A 15,402-nucleotide genomic window follows, 5' to 3' on the forward strand; every position below is an offset into this window, starting at 1 on the left:
TAGATAGCATATTCAAAAGCAGAGACACTACTTTGCCAACAAAGGGCCGTCTAGTCAAGGCTATGGTTTTTCCTGTGGTCATGTATGGATGTGAGAGTTGGACTGTGAAGAAGACTGAGTGCCGAAGAATTGATGCTTTTGAACTGTGGTGTTGGAGAAGACTCTTGAGAGTCCCTTGGACTGCAAGGAGATCCAACCAGTCCATTCTGAAGGAGATCAGCCCTGGGATTTCTTTGGAAGGAATGATGCTCAAGCTGAAAGTCCAGTACTTTGGCCACCTCATGAGAAGAGTTGACTCATTGGAAAAGACTGATGCTGGGAGGGATTGGGGGCAGGAGGAGAAGGGGACGACAGAGGATGAGATGGCTGGATGGCATCACCGACTCAATGGACGTGAGTCTGAGTGAACTCCAGGAGTTGGTGATGGACAGGGAGGCCTGGCGTGCTGTGATTCATGGGGTCGCAAAGAGTCGGACACGACTGAGTGACTGAACTGAACTGAACTGAACTGATGGGAGTTTGGCTCTAATGTGTACTGAACTTGGACAGACCACTTAACTTCTAAACCTCGGTTTCCTTACCTTTAAGACGAGGTTAGCAGTAATTACTGTTTTATAGAGTTGTGATGATTACAAAAAATAAAGCATGTACAATGCCTAGGATGGGTAAGTGACTCATAAATGCTGGCTTAAAACAGTTATTCCTCAAAGAACAGGGTTGGCTGTGGCTGGAATGATCAGGCCTAGGGGACGAAAGAAAAAGAACAGCTCAAGTCTTTTCTACCAAGGGAAAGTAATCATCAGACTTCTGTTTCCCGAGCTGGAGGAGAAATACTCAGGCAGTAAGCTGAAGAAGTTTCTAAATTTCCTTCTTTTGGTAAGCCTTTTTCCAGTTTTATTGACGCAAAAAAAGTTGAGCAGCAGGAGGCGTACCAGCTGTTGGGTGATCATGCAAAGTTATTTTTCTTCCAGCAGAGGCCTCTTGTGCACAGGAAATCAGGCTGGTGGCGGCTGGAGGGGGACCATGGGTCAGGACACTGGTTTCCTGGAGGCTTCCCCAGAGGAAGGCAGGGAGGGGAGACTAAGGAAGGGCTTGTGGCCCTCTGCCCTCACCCCGACCCCTGTCCAGCCTTCACAGAACTGGCTACCAGTGCCCTGGAGTGCTGGAGGCTTTGCTGAGAGAGAGAGAGAGAGAGGAGGGAGGGAGAGAGACGGAAAGAAGAATGGAGAGAGAAAGTAGGGAGGAAGGGGGCGGGGGGGTTGTGGAAGAAAGAACAGAGCAGCTTTGTTGAAGCTCCTCTGGCTCCAGGGCTCAGAGGTAGGGGGTCCAAGAGGCTGATCTCCAGGGTCAGACCTGCAGGGTGACCCTTTCTGCTGTTTTTCAATCCATTTCATTTCCCTTCATTGTTGCTACCTTGGCAAACGGGTGGCATCTCAATGATTTTTCGTCGTAATTGAATTGCTATGGATCTATGGAAACTTGGCACAAAGCCGCCAGAGTAGCTGATTGCCGGGGGCAAAGTCAGACAAGCTCTTAAACGGCACAGTAGCAGAGTGATGAGGACCGAAACTGTACGTCACAGCATGACTTGAAGAAAGGGGCAACCTTCTGGTGGTGGAGGCAGCAAGGGCGGGTCTTCCCTGGTGCAGCACAGCTGCTTCTGTTGAAGGGGGGTGGACGTGTGGGTGCGTGTGACTTACTGCCCACGCTTCCTTTCTTTGTTAATTTTTATTGGAGTATAGTTGATTTACAGTGTTGTTGTATTAGTTTCAGATGTACCACGCGTTCTTCCTTGAAAGTTTAAACCTGGAGTCTCTTTGCCTTTCGTAACCACAGTGGCCGCCAGCGCATTTGCTATGTGCCTGTGTGGATCATCATTCAAGATGTGCTTTTGGCAAGGCAGGAAAGCAGTCAGGGCCAAGTGGTGGCTCTGACCTTCCCAGAGCAAAACTGGGAAGGAGAAGACAGCCAAGGGCCGCGCTGGCATTGTGCTGACTTGCTCAGGGGTCCATAAGCATATGAGTGTGTACATCCCCGCCAGTGGGATGTACCCAGTGGGAACGGTAACCTGCCTGCTGGTGCTAGGGCCCAGGTGGTGATGGGGGGGATGCAGGGGCTGGGGCTTAGGAAGCAGATGGGGATGTTTCTTTTGGGTTAAGGTGAGCCCTTCCTCAGTATCTCCCCCAACCCCTGTGCTAACGGGTGAACCTAGAAAACCAATGATTGGGAACGTGTAGCCTTGGGAATTGGTGTTGGAATGCGGCAGCAGCCATATTGAGGATTATAGGAAGGAGGTGCTATCACATCGCAGGGATTTTAAAAAGATGGCAATTTGGATAATTTACTTAGGTGATCTTCAAGATATTGTCTAGCCTTGAGAAAATGAAAGAATTTTAATTACATCTTCTTTTGACTCCATGCCTCCCTAAATCCATTACCTGGGGAAGCACAGTTTAGAAAGAAAGTTCCCCAAAAACTCACAAAATGAGGGGAAAGATATGCAACCCAGGGACCTCCCATCAATGAATAATTCATATTTAAGCAGTTTAGTCTATTATTATGGGGAGAATCAAATCATGTGAACATTTAATCAACATCTCTTTTTAGGGGTACTCTGGGTTCATTTTGCATGTTGGCTTGGGTATGACATGATTCCATTGTTTTTATACATATTTGTAAGTATTTTTTCCTTTCTTTTTTAAATATAGAACTTCAAAGGACTTCGGACTCAGACATGGCTAAAGAATAACCTGTGGAATCAGATATACCTGGATTTGAATTTGGGGTGAGTAGTTACTATTCAGATTATCCGTTTCTTCATTGTAAAATTGGGGTTAAATATGAACCCATAGGGATGTCTTGAGAATTATGACTAGAATTCATTACAGCAAAGGGGTTGACGCGTCACACATGCTCAAATCTGCCTGTCTCCTTTGCCTCTTTATTCCGGCTAAGATGCAGAGGGTGGGTTTGTGGGGGCTGTGCTCCATGGTGGTGCCAAGAATAGCTTCACCACATCCAACTACCACAGGGGACTCGGGCGGGTGAACGGGCAGCAGCCTGGCTTCCTGCTGCCAAAAGACAAAGACTGCAGATCCTGAAAAAATCTGGGTTGTACTTGCAGAGTGCAGAAGGCTGAGAAGATGACGCAGCCTCTAAGGAAGCTATTTTTGAATGGCTTCCTGCTGAGAGACGGGCTTTGGGAAGCTTTATTTCAGGCCCATTGTAGTCCCCACCTGTCTGCTGCATTCCTTCTGCTGTCTCCCCATCTGCCGGGCCAGAATGGAAGACGCTCCTTCCTCAGAGGCACAGGCGGCACTGGCGGCCTTTTGTCCGAGCACGCACACTCAGGATACCACTGTGATTTGGGAGGAGAGAAGGGAACCGAAGAGAAATAGGGCTTCTTGTTAAAGAAGGGAAGTGCTGTTTTCACTTCCAGCGTGTGTTTCTTCGTGGTTCCTCCTGGAGTCAGCTTCTCTTTAACGTGACCTCCTGGTATGGGAATTGTTGGGACAGTAACGAGCACCTCACACCTAAGGCTTGAAACATCAGCTTGTTGCTTCATTTACTCGTAAATCTGCCACTGAGGCTGGACTCTTCCAGAGCAGCATCGCCTGAGGCAGCGTGAAGGCTCCATAGGTGTGACTCTGGCTGCTGCTGCTCAGTCCTTGAGTCAACAAAGTTTGACTCTTTGTGACCCCATGGACTGCAGCATGCCAGGCCTCCCTGTCCATCACCAACTCTCGGAGTTTACTCAAACTCATGTCCATTGAGTCGGTGATGCCATCCAACCGTCTCATCCTCTGTCACCCTCTTCTCCTCCTGCCCTCAATCTTTCCCAGCGTCAGGGTCTTTTCCAATGAGTTGTCAGCTCTTCGCATTAGGTGGCCCAAGTATTGGAACTTCAGCTTCAGCATCAGTCCTTCCAGTGAATATTCAGGGTTGATTGATGGCTGGGATGCTCTCAAAGCTTCACTCCTCCACGTCTGCCCTTTCTGTTGGCGGTTCCTCCGCATGGCCACTTGGCTCCCTCAGAGCATGTATGCTAACTGGCTTCCAACAGGACAAGACCAGACCCGAGGGACTGGGCAGAAGTTGTATTGCATTTTCTCACCTAATCTCAGGAGTCACTTACCATCACTTCTGCTCTTGTCACAGGCCTGGCTAGACATGCAGGGAAACAACGTTGGCCTCAGAACATAGGCCTCGCCTCTCAGGAGTGTCAGCATGATACGGCAAAACTTGTGATCTTGTCATGGCCACCTGGAAAAGAACTATTTGTCACAGGGGCATGGAACTGGGGGAGGAATGGAGGCATATGCTTGGTGTTGGAGAGTTGAGACTCAGAGCTATTTTTATTTTAGAAAAATAACTTTCAAAAAGTGGGATATAGGCATACCTCATTTGATTATACTTTTCTTTATTGTGCTTTGCTTATATTGCATTTCTTTTCTATTTTTACAAACTGAAGGTTTGTGGCAGCCCTGTGTTGAGCAAGTCTATCAAGAGCCATTTTTACAACAGTATTTGTTCACTTCATGTCTCTGTCACAATTTGGTAATTCTTGAAATATTGTGAACTTTTCCATTATAATAATATTTGGTATGGTAATCAGTGATCTTTGATGTTACTATTGTAATTGTCTTGAAGTGTCACAAACCACATCCTTACAAGTCGGTGGTAGTGCTGCTGGTTAGTCGCTCAGTCGTGTCTGACTCCGATCCCATGCACTATAGCCAATGGGAAGAATACTGGAGTGGGTTGCCATTCCCTTCTCCAGGGGATCTTCCCTACCCAGGGATCGAACCTGGGTCTCCTGCTTTGCATGCGATCCATACAAGTTGGTAAACTTTGATAAATGGTGTGTGTGCGCTGACTGCTCCGCTGAACAGCCGTTCCCCATCGCTCTCCCTCTTCTAGGGCTTCTCTATTCCCTGGGACACAACAATATTGAAATCAGGCCAATTAAGAACCCTTTAGTGGCCTGTAGGTATTTAAGTGAAAAGTTACGCCTGTTCCCTCCAAGTCAAAAGGTAGAAATGATCAAACTTAGGAAGGCACATCAAAAGCCAAGGTAGACTGAAAGCTAGGCCTTTTGCACCAGCTAGCCAAATTGTGAATGCAAAGGGAAGGGTCTTGAAGGAAATGAAAAATGCTGCTCCAGCGAACACCCAAATGATAAGAGTGAAAAGAACGTTATTAAGGATGTGGAGAAAGTTGTAGTGGTCTGGATAGACGAACAAACCAGCCACAATATTTCCTTAAGCCAGAGTCTGTTCCAGAGCGAGGCCCTAACTCTCTTCAATTCTATAAAGATGAGAGAGGTGAGGCAAGCTGCAGAAAAGAAGTCTGAAGCCAGCAGAGGTTGGTTCACGAAGTTGAAGAAAAGAAGCATTTCCATGGCATAAAAGTGCACGGTGAGACAGCAAGGGCTAGAGAAGCTGCAGCTGGTTGTCCAGTAGATCTGAGATCCAGAAGATATAAGGTAAATTCGTGCTGGAAGGCTTCCTGTCGCAGAACCTCTGTTGTGCTAATGTCTCAGTACTTCATCACAAGAGGCATGGGGAACACACAGAGGCCTGAAGAATGGTGCTTGACGTGGAGGAAGATGAGGTGATATGGCCTACATAAAACTAGCCTAGCAAGGATTTGACAAACCGAAAGCTTTCATCTCCAGTTGAAACACTTTTGATAATTTTTGTTGTTATTCATTTCTGGATCAAAAACTTGATTCTAGAGCGAGCTGTGAATCTGAGAACCAGGCTGTGGAGTGATCCTGTGATTATAAAGAATAATCTTAGAAAAGTATTTATAGAGATCAAACAAGATGAGGTCATTAATTTGCTTTTCCTTTTATTATAAAAGTAAAATAAAAAATAGCATTTATAAATCCAACATTTTCTCCTTTAAAAGTATTTGATCTAAAAAACATATTTACAATAGCAAAATGCAGAAAAGGGAGGAAATACCATTTTCAGCATTGATTGTAATCATGTTTAAATATTGACATGTACATGTTCCTTTTTCAAATCACAGAGATAAACACAATTAGAAAAAGCAGTGAGCTTTTTTTTTTTTTTTTTTTCCTTTTTCTTGCCACCTGGCTTGCAGGATCTTATCAATAGTTCCCCAAGAAGGGATCGAACCCGTGCCCCCTGCAGTGGAAGTGCCGGGTCCTAACCACTGGGCCCCCAGGGAAGTCGCAGTGAGTCTTTTAAAATCATACCAAGTCAGTCTCATTTTAAAACATCCCTTTCCGTAATCCTTGATGTGAGTGCACACCTGTGCTGTGGACAGCCAGAAGGCAGGCCAGGTGGGGGTGTGACAACTTGTAATGAGAGTGGGCAAGCAGCAGAGGGACAGCAGCAGTGACAACAGAAAGCAGCTGGTAAAGCTCGACAAGCTACCGCACTCCCAGCGGGGCAGCAGCCCAGCCACAAGCCGTGACTGTGGTTACTCTCTCTCAACTCAGCTAAAATTCATTTCAGAACCAAAGAAGAAATCCACGTTTAAAAGGCCTGGAACTACACCCAGAGTGATCCAGGCCGGCCTGTGTTCCTCGAAGCACCCTTGAGTGTGCCTTCTTCCTCTGGGCGACACGGTGGAGTTTCCGAGCTTTGGTTTCCTCGGTATTGGAAGCTGCCAGCAGGCTAAATTTTGCCTTCTATAGGTCCTTCCTGCCCGTAGTCGTGGGGCACTTTGTTAAGAGTTAGCAAGGAGGTGCCGCTGGTCAGAGACTCAGTGAAGCTGAGTTTGCGGAAGGAGGTCTCTACACCGCTGTCACAGATGCTGTCGTCCCGGAGCTCGTCTGCGGAGAGAAAGCACGGGTCATGGGGCTGCACCCGACGTGGCCAGGCCGGGCTGCAGGGCGCCTCCACCCCAGCGGGGCTCCCTGTGCGTCAGGCAGGCTCGTGGGCTGCGTCGGTGGCCTCCGCTCATCCCCGCAGCCCACACAGTGGGGTGGGGCAGAAAACACCGAGCAATACAAAGGCTGTGAAAACATCAGAATCAGCCAAGTGTTTTCGCCTCTCTTTCTTACAATCTAGCCTTGTGTTTGTCAGAATCCTTTCTGAATTTTCTTGACTCAAAGTGTACTTTTTTCTTAGAAATTAGGCGTATTTTTCCACCTACTACCTATTGTATAGCAGAGGAAATTGCTGAAAGTAAGCAAAATAAATTGGTGACAGAAGTAGGAGCTAAAAATGAGCTCTCTGGGCTGCACATGCTATCTGACACCATACACTGCCTCAAGAACATTTTGGTAGCAAAAAAAAAAAATCCCCAAAAAGTGACAATGTGTTTCTACTGGGCAGTTAGGTCTGATTTTCCTTTGAGAAGTGTCTCTAGGGAGCTGAAGAGTGTGAATGATTTCCCGTAGGCAGAGAGTGACCAAGGAAAACAGAAGTCTACCATACCCGAGTCAGAGAGCTCTTTCTTGTATGTTAAATTCCAACGCTGCTACAGTAAGACCTTCATGGCAGTGACATGGTTACTGATGGATGTATTCAACCTATCAGTCTTTATGGGTTTCTGTTATGTGCTAGGAACTGTGAGGTGTTTTAAAAATAACTATAAAATGAGGGCTTGATGCTTTTTAAAATAGTAGTATTTACCTACTTCTTAGTGTGGAAGGAGCATCAGGTCATGAGACAGGAGATGAGGGTGGTTTTCTGGGGGTACCCTGCTCTCTTCTAAAGTGTGTGTAACACCTGTCCCCACTCCCTTAGGATAGCCACCCCGATAAGGATACACTGGTGTTGAGATGGATGGCAAGAAGGAGCCACCAGGTAAGGACCTGTGCAGGGAAGGGGAAGAGAAGGCTCACAGGCCCTGGGCCTAGAGCAGTGCAGCCAGCTGGGGCAGCGGAAGGAGCACAGGGCAGGGCTTGGGAGGGGGCGGGTGAACGCCACGTAGGAAAGAGAGAATAGAAAAGCCCCTGCCGCCACCACCTGCAACAAAGCTGGGCAGGCAGGATGCGCTCAGCAGAGACTGGCTGAGTGGATGCATGAACAGGAGTGCACACAACCAGAGCAACGCCATTTTTAAAGAGACTTGTGCTCCCTGTGTGTACAGAATGGACTGTAGGTGGTGACAGAGTGACAGCCTGGAAACTGGGAGACCAACTGGGAGCTGCCACAGGAATGGAGCTAAGAAATGGGGGTGGGGGTCGAGGGTGGTGGTCACAGAGAGGAGGAGGCTGCAGGGAATGCTGGGAGGTGCTGGGACCAGGGGGTGTTCATGGCGGCGTGACCTCCTGGAGCACTGCCTTGCCCACGAGCACTGTGGCAGTGCTGAGTCTGGGCGTGAGGGGGTCCGAGCCCGTGCCGTGAGGAGGGGGCTCTGGAAGCTGAGACAAGGTGGGGGTGGGCATGGCGTGGAGAAGTCCAAGGGGAGGTGGCCTGAAGCAGGAGGCAGTGGTCACCTGTGCCCCGGGGGCAGCTGAGGAGGGTGGTGAGCAGATCTGAGCAGACGCGGGTCCTCGTGGTGAGAGGAGCCCTGGCGCAGGGGCAGGCGGAGCTGACCAGAGGGTCAAGGAAGGACGTCATGAGGCGTAAAGAATAGCTACAGACTTCGAGGAAGCTTGGCTGAATCAGAGAAATTGGGCTGCAGCTAAAGAGGGTGGGGGATCAAGGGAATGTTTGTTTTCTGTTTATTTTGAAAAGATGGGAACCACACCTGCTTGCCAGGGGATCCATCGGGAGGGAGAAAAGGCTGACACGTGAGAGAGGCGAGAATCAGAGGAGTGTCTGGACAGGTGAGAGGTGGGCTGGGGGGTTTGCTGGCACAAAACGAGAGATCCAGCTGTTTCTGTGTTCTCAGAGCAATGAGGCGAGGACACGGGGTGAGTGAGGAGCAGGAAGAAGTGCTGGCAGTTTGGAAGGAGAAGCTGAGAAGGAGGTTTTGGGAGATGGAGGACGCTTGTGCGTATGTGTTTAGGCGGGGTGACAGGTCAGTGTTGTGGAGGTTGGCGAGGAGAGGCAGCTGAGGGAGCAGGAATGAGGGGACCCCTGGAGGGAGGAGGCTGAGCAGCTGATGGAAACGTCGGGGCATCAGCCCATAGTCTGGGGCGCTTAGTCCTGGTTCCACAGACATTGGTCTGCTCATCCCTCTCATAAATTTAAGAAGTGAGAGAAACTGGGCTTGCCTTCACCACCCATATCGTGTTGTTTTTGTCATCTGTTGCTGACCTCAGTAACTCGTGTGTCAAGGTGACTGTGCTGGTGACAGCCCCTCCCTGAGCAGTAGCAGCAGGAGCAGGGGATGAAGCACCTGGGGTCCGAGAGGGACACAGACGCGGGGACCGTGTGTTCAGGAGTGATGGTGGGGAGGACAGGCCATACCCCCGGAGACCGGAGGCATGTCTCAACTGCTTTGTGTCTGTTTTTCATTACCTATTTGTGGCCTTGTGGAGGCGGGGGCGAATGGCAGCGAGTGGGCTTGGGAGGTGGTCTTGGCCGGGCTGGTGTCTGCGGTGCAGAAGGCTGCCTGGATCACGTCAATGGCCTCAGTGTAGCCCATCTGTCTCAGGGCCTCCACCAGCTCCTTTATGGTGCCCCCGGAGACCTGAGAAATGAAGGAAGAGTGTGCTTCTGTGTTCCAGCCTGTGCAGGAAGTAAGCAGGCAGGCTGTAAACTCAACACCACACCCCGTCCCCCTGCCAGGCTGCCTCCTCCACTGAGACGGCCAGGGGGCATGGAAGGTCTGGTGGGGAGCCTCAGCATCGTCTTTGAATCAAGTTTCCTGTTTCAGCTCAGAGACCACTCAGGAAATCACAGAGAAGCACTTCATAGTGAGCAGAGAGACTGCCAAGGCAGTAAAGCTCTAGAGTGAAACCTGCACGGTCTCCCTGAAGCTCTGAAGACCACTGAGAGATGAGCAATGATGGAATTTTCAAACGTAACTTCACCCCATGGTTTTTCGGCATTTATTTTAGAAATTAAAAGCATCGCCAGGTAATGGCTCTGCTAGGAGTGACCTCACAGAGAGCTGCTTCCGGGATGTGCTCACACGAGACCAAGGCCTGTGCTGGGGTAGAGGAGGGCACGAATGTGGACAGGAGACCGGCATTCTATGACCATCCTGACCCTCCAAGTAGCATTTCTGCAGCACACCTCAAAGTATCTGAATACAACCAAGGTGGGTTTCCTCCTGGCCTGGGTCACCCTCCCAAGACATGGGGAGTGACTAAGATTTTGTTGCTCAGAGTTAAGGGAGAGGGGAACGGACTGTGCTCTGGCCGGTAACGTTAACACAGTCAGATAAACATAGCCAAGGGGGCTGCAAAGAGTTGGACATGACTGAATACAATGACAACGTAAGGTGAGGCGTTACCTCGTAGTTGTCCATGAGGGTTTTGGAAGGAGCGGGACTCAGCCGGAAGGCGTTGTTCAGTATCCCCAGACCTAATTTCTGTGCCAGAGTAGCCCAGTTTTTGTCTGGATCAGGAATTTCTAGCAACTTGTAGAGCTGCAGCTTTGCATCTTCAGTCAGCTGTTTCATGTCTCCTAAAGGAGATAAAGAAGAAACATGACCATCCTAACTGATCAGAGACTCTCCACAGGGACCGGTCACTGCCACACAGCTCCCCCTCCCACCCCGGGGGAGCAGTTGCGCTCTTGCACCGGAGAGTCAGCAGCCACCCAGGTGAGTAAGAACAGCCCACGCTGTGGTAGATCACAGCTGGACCTTCTCCGTGGCAGGACCCCCCGCTTCTGAGAGAAGCCCCTGCCTTTCACAGCACAGTCTGGGTAACGCTGGCTTTCCCTCAGCCCCTTTCAGGGTCAGGATGGAGGTGACACTGGCTCAGGGCACCTGGTTCTCCCACAGCTCACCTTGTGCCAGCAAATCATCAGACGTAAACTCTGGCTCATAGGGTTTCCCATTTAATATGTCAAATACCTGTTGAGAAGAAAAACACGGGGATGTTACAGGGACAACAGGGAAATCAGCTGCTTTGTGGTAAGGAACTCAGCCCATCTTCCTCAGGAGGCACTCGTAACCCCATAGACGGAGTGGGAAGAGGAGTCAGTACCCTGGCCTACAGACATGTTTGCCCTCTGGGGCTCTGGGCCCAGGAGGCTGTGCCCCACAAGCGCTGTCTGAGCCACATAGGAAGACCCCACCCAGCCTCACAGAGAGCCAGGCCACAGCCCTTTTGAGGGACAAAGGTGGTCCAGGCCACCCAAGCAGCCACGTGCTGGTCAGAGTCGATGGTAAATGACGTTTCCCTGAGAGTTAGGGCAAGAACTGAACCCACATCGTGCTGTGAAGCTATGCTGCCTGGCTGCCCCTCTTCCCTGGTAAAAAGGCTCATGAGAATGAGTTTTTTAAGCTTGCTCAGATTGAGGTGTACAAATGCTCACAAGGCTTGAGGACAGCCTCTTGGCACCATTCACCTTTTAACTGAGGGGCCAAAAAAGTCTTAGGATAAAAGAAAAGAGAACAGATAACTAATAGGAACCTACTGTACAGCACAGGGAAATCTACTCGATACTTTGTAACGACCCACATGGGAAAACAATCTATAAGAGTGGACGTGTGTGTAACATATTCAGTTTGCTGAAACTAACATAACAGTGTGTATCAACTCTACCCCCGGTAAAAGTTAACGTATAAAGGAAAAAGAAACTTCCATAGCTATGGAGGCTTTTCTGCATTCCCTGCAGTCACTTGGCTGCTGACTGGCCGGGGTGAGGACCGCGCAGGGTCACGGAGTGGCTTATCTTTGTGTTCTGTGGTGAGGCTTCTGGGAAGACCAGGCGCTCAATGTAGAGTGTCATGTGGGCTCTCTGCAGGGTTACTCAGCTCATGCCACATGGGCCCTGGGGAGGCGGTTTTTGCCAGGGAGCAGCGCCTGCCCCTCAGGAGTTCAGTTAGTTGGGCTGGAGATGTGTGCTGCCCACCTCCTCCTGTGGCTCCCTCCCTGGGCCCAGGGACCTGGTAACCGCTTTCCCCTTCAGATCTTGGGTCCGCAGAGTTCTGAGGAAGGCTTTAAGTCTGTTCTGTTTACACTGATGAAAACCCTCAGAAGAATCCCCATTTCGTCTCATGTTCAGCAGTTACTTACTGAAGTTCATGCAAACCATGGCATGTATCCTGGCTTCAGAAACTCAGATGGGAAGGGTTCTGGTGTGAGTTCAGAATGGGCAACACGCTTTGTGAATTCTGAGTTTCTCTCATCTATCAACTCTGATCTGATTAGGCATATGCTTTTATGTTCAGAGAACTCTGCTGACCTAGATCTTTAGCGGATAGGCTTTTCAAGATAAATACAGCTCGTGACAAGCAGCCTGTCTTTTAAAAATACCAGGTGCTGGCTTCGGGGAGCAAAGACTGAGGAAGACCACTTGCCGCCTAAGCAGCAGCCAGCACACAGACAGAGCAGGGCTCACCTGCCAGCTGCTGGCCATGTCCAGAGGAGTGGTTCCCGGTACGACCCCTTCATCCTCTCCATCCTCATCCCAGGAGTCATCCAGGTCGTACAGAGGCTCGAAGTTCTCCACCAGGGGATCTGCTCCTGCAGAACCAAGTCACACAGCATTAGGTAAAACCCACATCTTCTTGGCTCCTAACTGCCTGCAGGGGTCAGATTCTATAAATATATAAAACACATTTCCACTGAAATATCCAGAAACCTGCTTTTAAATTCTAATATATCTTGACTGTAAAGGTGACCAATGACACCTCTGTATAGCCAAGGATACTTTCAAAAACAGATTTGGACTGACGCTCACATTTGACTCCATAGGACAGTTGTGAGCGATGCACCTTTAACCTGAGGACTGAGGGCGGTGGTTTACAGGGGCTACCTGGTGGGCTCAGGAGATGAGGTGCCATCCCTGGGTCAGAAAGGTCCCCTGGAGAAGGAAATGGCAGCCCACTCCAGTGTTCTTGCCTGGGAAATCCCACAGACAGAGGAGCCTGGTGGGCTACAGTCCATGGGGTCACGAGAGTTGAACACGACTGAGTGACTCAACAACAGCAAGGGCGCACCCTTAGGCTTAAGGCCCCATGTGTTCAGCTTGATGCCTGGCACCTCGTATTTCTCAGCGTCTTCACCTGCTTGCTCAAAAGAGCAAAGCTGCTTTCTGTCTAGTGCCAACCTGTTCTGTTTTATTCCCGGGTTATGGCACTGATCCTTAAATGCAAAACACCAAGAAAACCTTCTGGTAGGATGTGTAGTTATTGAAAGGTTATAGCTTCTAGTCTGAAGGCATTTCATAATCATAACCAGTGACTCCCCAAACTAATCATAAACACTGCAATCACCATCTCTTGTTCATGGGAATGTTCAACTTGACAAAGGAGAAAAGAGAAGGCTGCTGCTTATTTGGGATATGATGTCAGAAAAATGTGGTGCCAAAGAAAAGGTTCTTATATTTTTCTGGTCTTTTTTTTTTTTTTTAAAGAAGGTATTTAATCTGCTATTTTCTTGAATTTGTGAGGCATTTATTTTCTAAAAATAATAACCTTATAAGTAAATCAAATATGCCAGGACAGGCTTGAGATACCAATTACATTAAACATTTTTGAGGTTCTAAATGTATGAGGCAGTGGAGATTCAAGGATGAGCAGGAATAATTTTCCTATATTTCACAGGATAAAAGGGTTGAATTGGAATAACACTCTACATCCTTGAGCAAAGCAGGGAAGAGAAACAGAGAGAGAAGAGTCTGGAAGTTCAAGATGACAAGATGTGACTCAAGCTCTGCCCCTTACTGGAGCCAGGGAACTGGGATGCAAACGTCTCACCAGTCTGTTTCCTTGGCTATAAAATGGGAATAGTAATGGGATTTGTCTCAAGGGTTACTGCAGATCAAGTAAGATTAAATGAGACAGTGTGAAGTTCCTAGCCCAACAGAAGCTAGCAATTTTTAGGGTTTGGTACATGACAGTACTCGACACATGGCCCATGGGTTTGTTCCTCTCATTTTGGCTTCTCAGAGACCTTTCTTAGAAAAGGAAGTCTTCAAATGCTTTATTATGCCAATAAACTCTTCCTTCTGAGGACCTGTGATGGGACCTTAAGGCTGATACTGCTCCGAATTCTACAAGGAATTCAGTTCAACCTTAGGATCCCCTGTCATGGGACTCAACTTAATCCAAATCCAAAACAGGTGAGTAAAACCTAACATGACCATCAGCATGGCACCCAGGATTACCAATACAAACAGAGCCTTCATGGCTGCTAAGCGGGCTATGCAGCACACTTTCATTTATTTGTGCCTTCCGCAGCACGCCTGTAGGTTCAGGAGGTGGCCCGGCTGCTCTAGTGAGTCTGGCTTTGCCTTCCTGATGACATTTCCTATGGCTGACTGCCACGCTGCCTTACCTGCTGCTTTGAGAAGAGCTGCCAGCCTGGTGGACCCTCTGCCGGCCGCTATGTGCAGGGGTGTAGTCCCGTCATAAGTGGTGCTGTCCACGTGGGCATCACCCTAAAATCCGCCCACACAGAAAAGGGTTAGTTCAAGGTCCTCTCGCCCTTTTGTCCCACCTCCCCTGTCTGCATGGCTCTCCAGGTCATGTTACCAGCCCAGTTGTATTCTAGGCAGGCTCTGCCAGTGCAGAGATCCTCAGAGATGCCAGGCAGGGGAATACTGGAGGGCCTGAGTGGCTATTCTGGAGCCTCCAGTAGATACTACACAGGTAGAGCCAACGATAGGGAGATGAGCTGTTAGCGAAGTTGTTCTTTGAAAAGATTTTCCCAAATACCCTTTGGGAATTGAATGAGAAGGCAGGTAAGTGCATCCCTCACCTCCAGGAGCAGGCAGCCAGCCAAGGAGACGTTGTCGTGCTCCACGGCCAGGTGCAGCGCCGTGCGCCCCGACTTCCGCTCCTGGGCGTTAACGTCAGCCCCCGCGGCCATCAGCAACAGCAGACACGGCAAGCTGTTGCTCATCATGGCTACATGGATGGCATTCAGACCTACGGCCCAAGCACAGGGATGGTCATGGGGAAGGAAGGCTGTTGGGGGTCAGCATGGGTCTCCAGTCTTTACAGGCGCTGTAAGTCAGCTGTCCTGCATGTAAACCCCAGACTCCTTTTGTGTTCTAGAGACAATGAGAGCACATAAACATTCTCTGAATAAAGGATGCTTTCTACATATTAAGGGGGCTTCCCTGCTGGCTCAGATGGTAAAGAATCTGCCTGCAATGCAGGAGACCCAGGTTTGATCCCTGGGTCAGGAGAAAGGAATGATAACCCACTCCAGTATCTTGCCTAGAGAATGTGTAGCCTGGCGGACTACAGTCCATGGGATGGCAGATAGTCAGACATGACTGAGCAGCTACTACTTTTTCTACATATCAAGAATGGTGTTTGCTCAGGCTCTGCTTTTCCCTCCTACTGACTATTCCAGATCATCTTTAAAGGAATTAGCTGCAGCCAGCAATGGAAATTTCC

At 49.2% G+C, this 15,402-nt stretch overlaps 1 protein-coding gene and 1 long non-coding RNA gene across 5 annotated transcripts in view; one reads left to right on the forward strand and one right to left on the reverse strand.

Moving 5' to 3' along the window:
* Positions 1-1,284: 1,284 nt before the first annotated feature.
* LOC138988212 (uncharacterized) lies at positions 1,285-14,312 on the forward strand. 3 transcript variants are annotated; one of them, XR_011464467.1, is made up of 7 exons: positions 1,285-2,785; positions 7,728-7,787; positions 8,664-8,755; positions 9,935-10,137; positions 10,562-10,644; positions 12,311-12,544; positions 13,600-14,312. It is a non-coding gene; the product is annotated as an uncharacterized lncRNA (long non-coding RNA). The 3 variants fall into 3 exon arrangements; XR_011464466.1 differs by having other exon boundaries at positions 7,728-8,755; XR_011464465.1 differs by lacking the exon at positions 1,285-2,785 and having other exon boundaries at positions 6,817-8,755.
* The window catches only part of NFKB1 (nuclear factor kappa B subunit 1), a 124,587-nt gene continuing 115,018 nt past the window's right edge, over positions 5,834-15,402 (reverse strand). For both annotated transcript variants that reach the window (XM_070372091.1, XM_070372090.1), the window contains exons 18-24: positions 14,756-14,925; positions 14,333-14,435; positions 12,393-12,517; positions 10,833-10,899; positions 10,333-10,505; positions 9,393-9,564; positions 5,834-6,808 (exon numbers count right to left, since the gene is read on the reverse strand). In XM_070372091.1, coding sequence (XP_070228192.1) covers positions 6,651-6,808; positions 9,393-9,564; positions 10,333-10,505; positions 10,833-10,899; positions 12,393-12,517; positions 14,333-14,435; positions 14,756-14,925 — 968 coding nt within the window. In that variant the 3' untranslated portion in view covers positions 5,834-6,650. The remainder of the gene's footprint in view (positions 6,809-9,392; positions 9,565-10,332; positions 10,506-10,832; positions 10,900-12,392; positions 12,518-14,332; positions 14,436-14,755; positions 14,926-15,402) is intronic.

Source organism: Bos mutus, chromosome 6 (genome assembly GCF_027580195.1).
Source record: "Bos mutus isolate GX-2022 chromosome 6, NWIPB_WYAK_1.1, whole genome shotgun sequence".
Classification (NCBI taxonomy): domain Eukaryota; kingdom Metazoa; phylum Chordata; class Mammalia; order Artiodactyla; family Bovidae; genus Bos; species Bos mutus.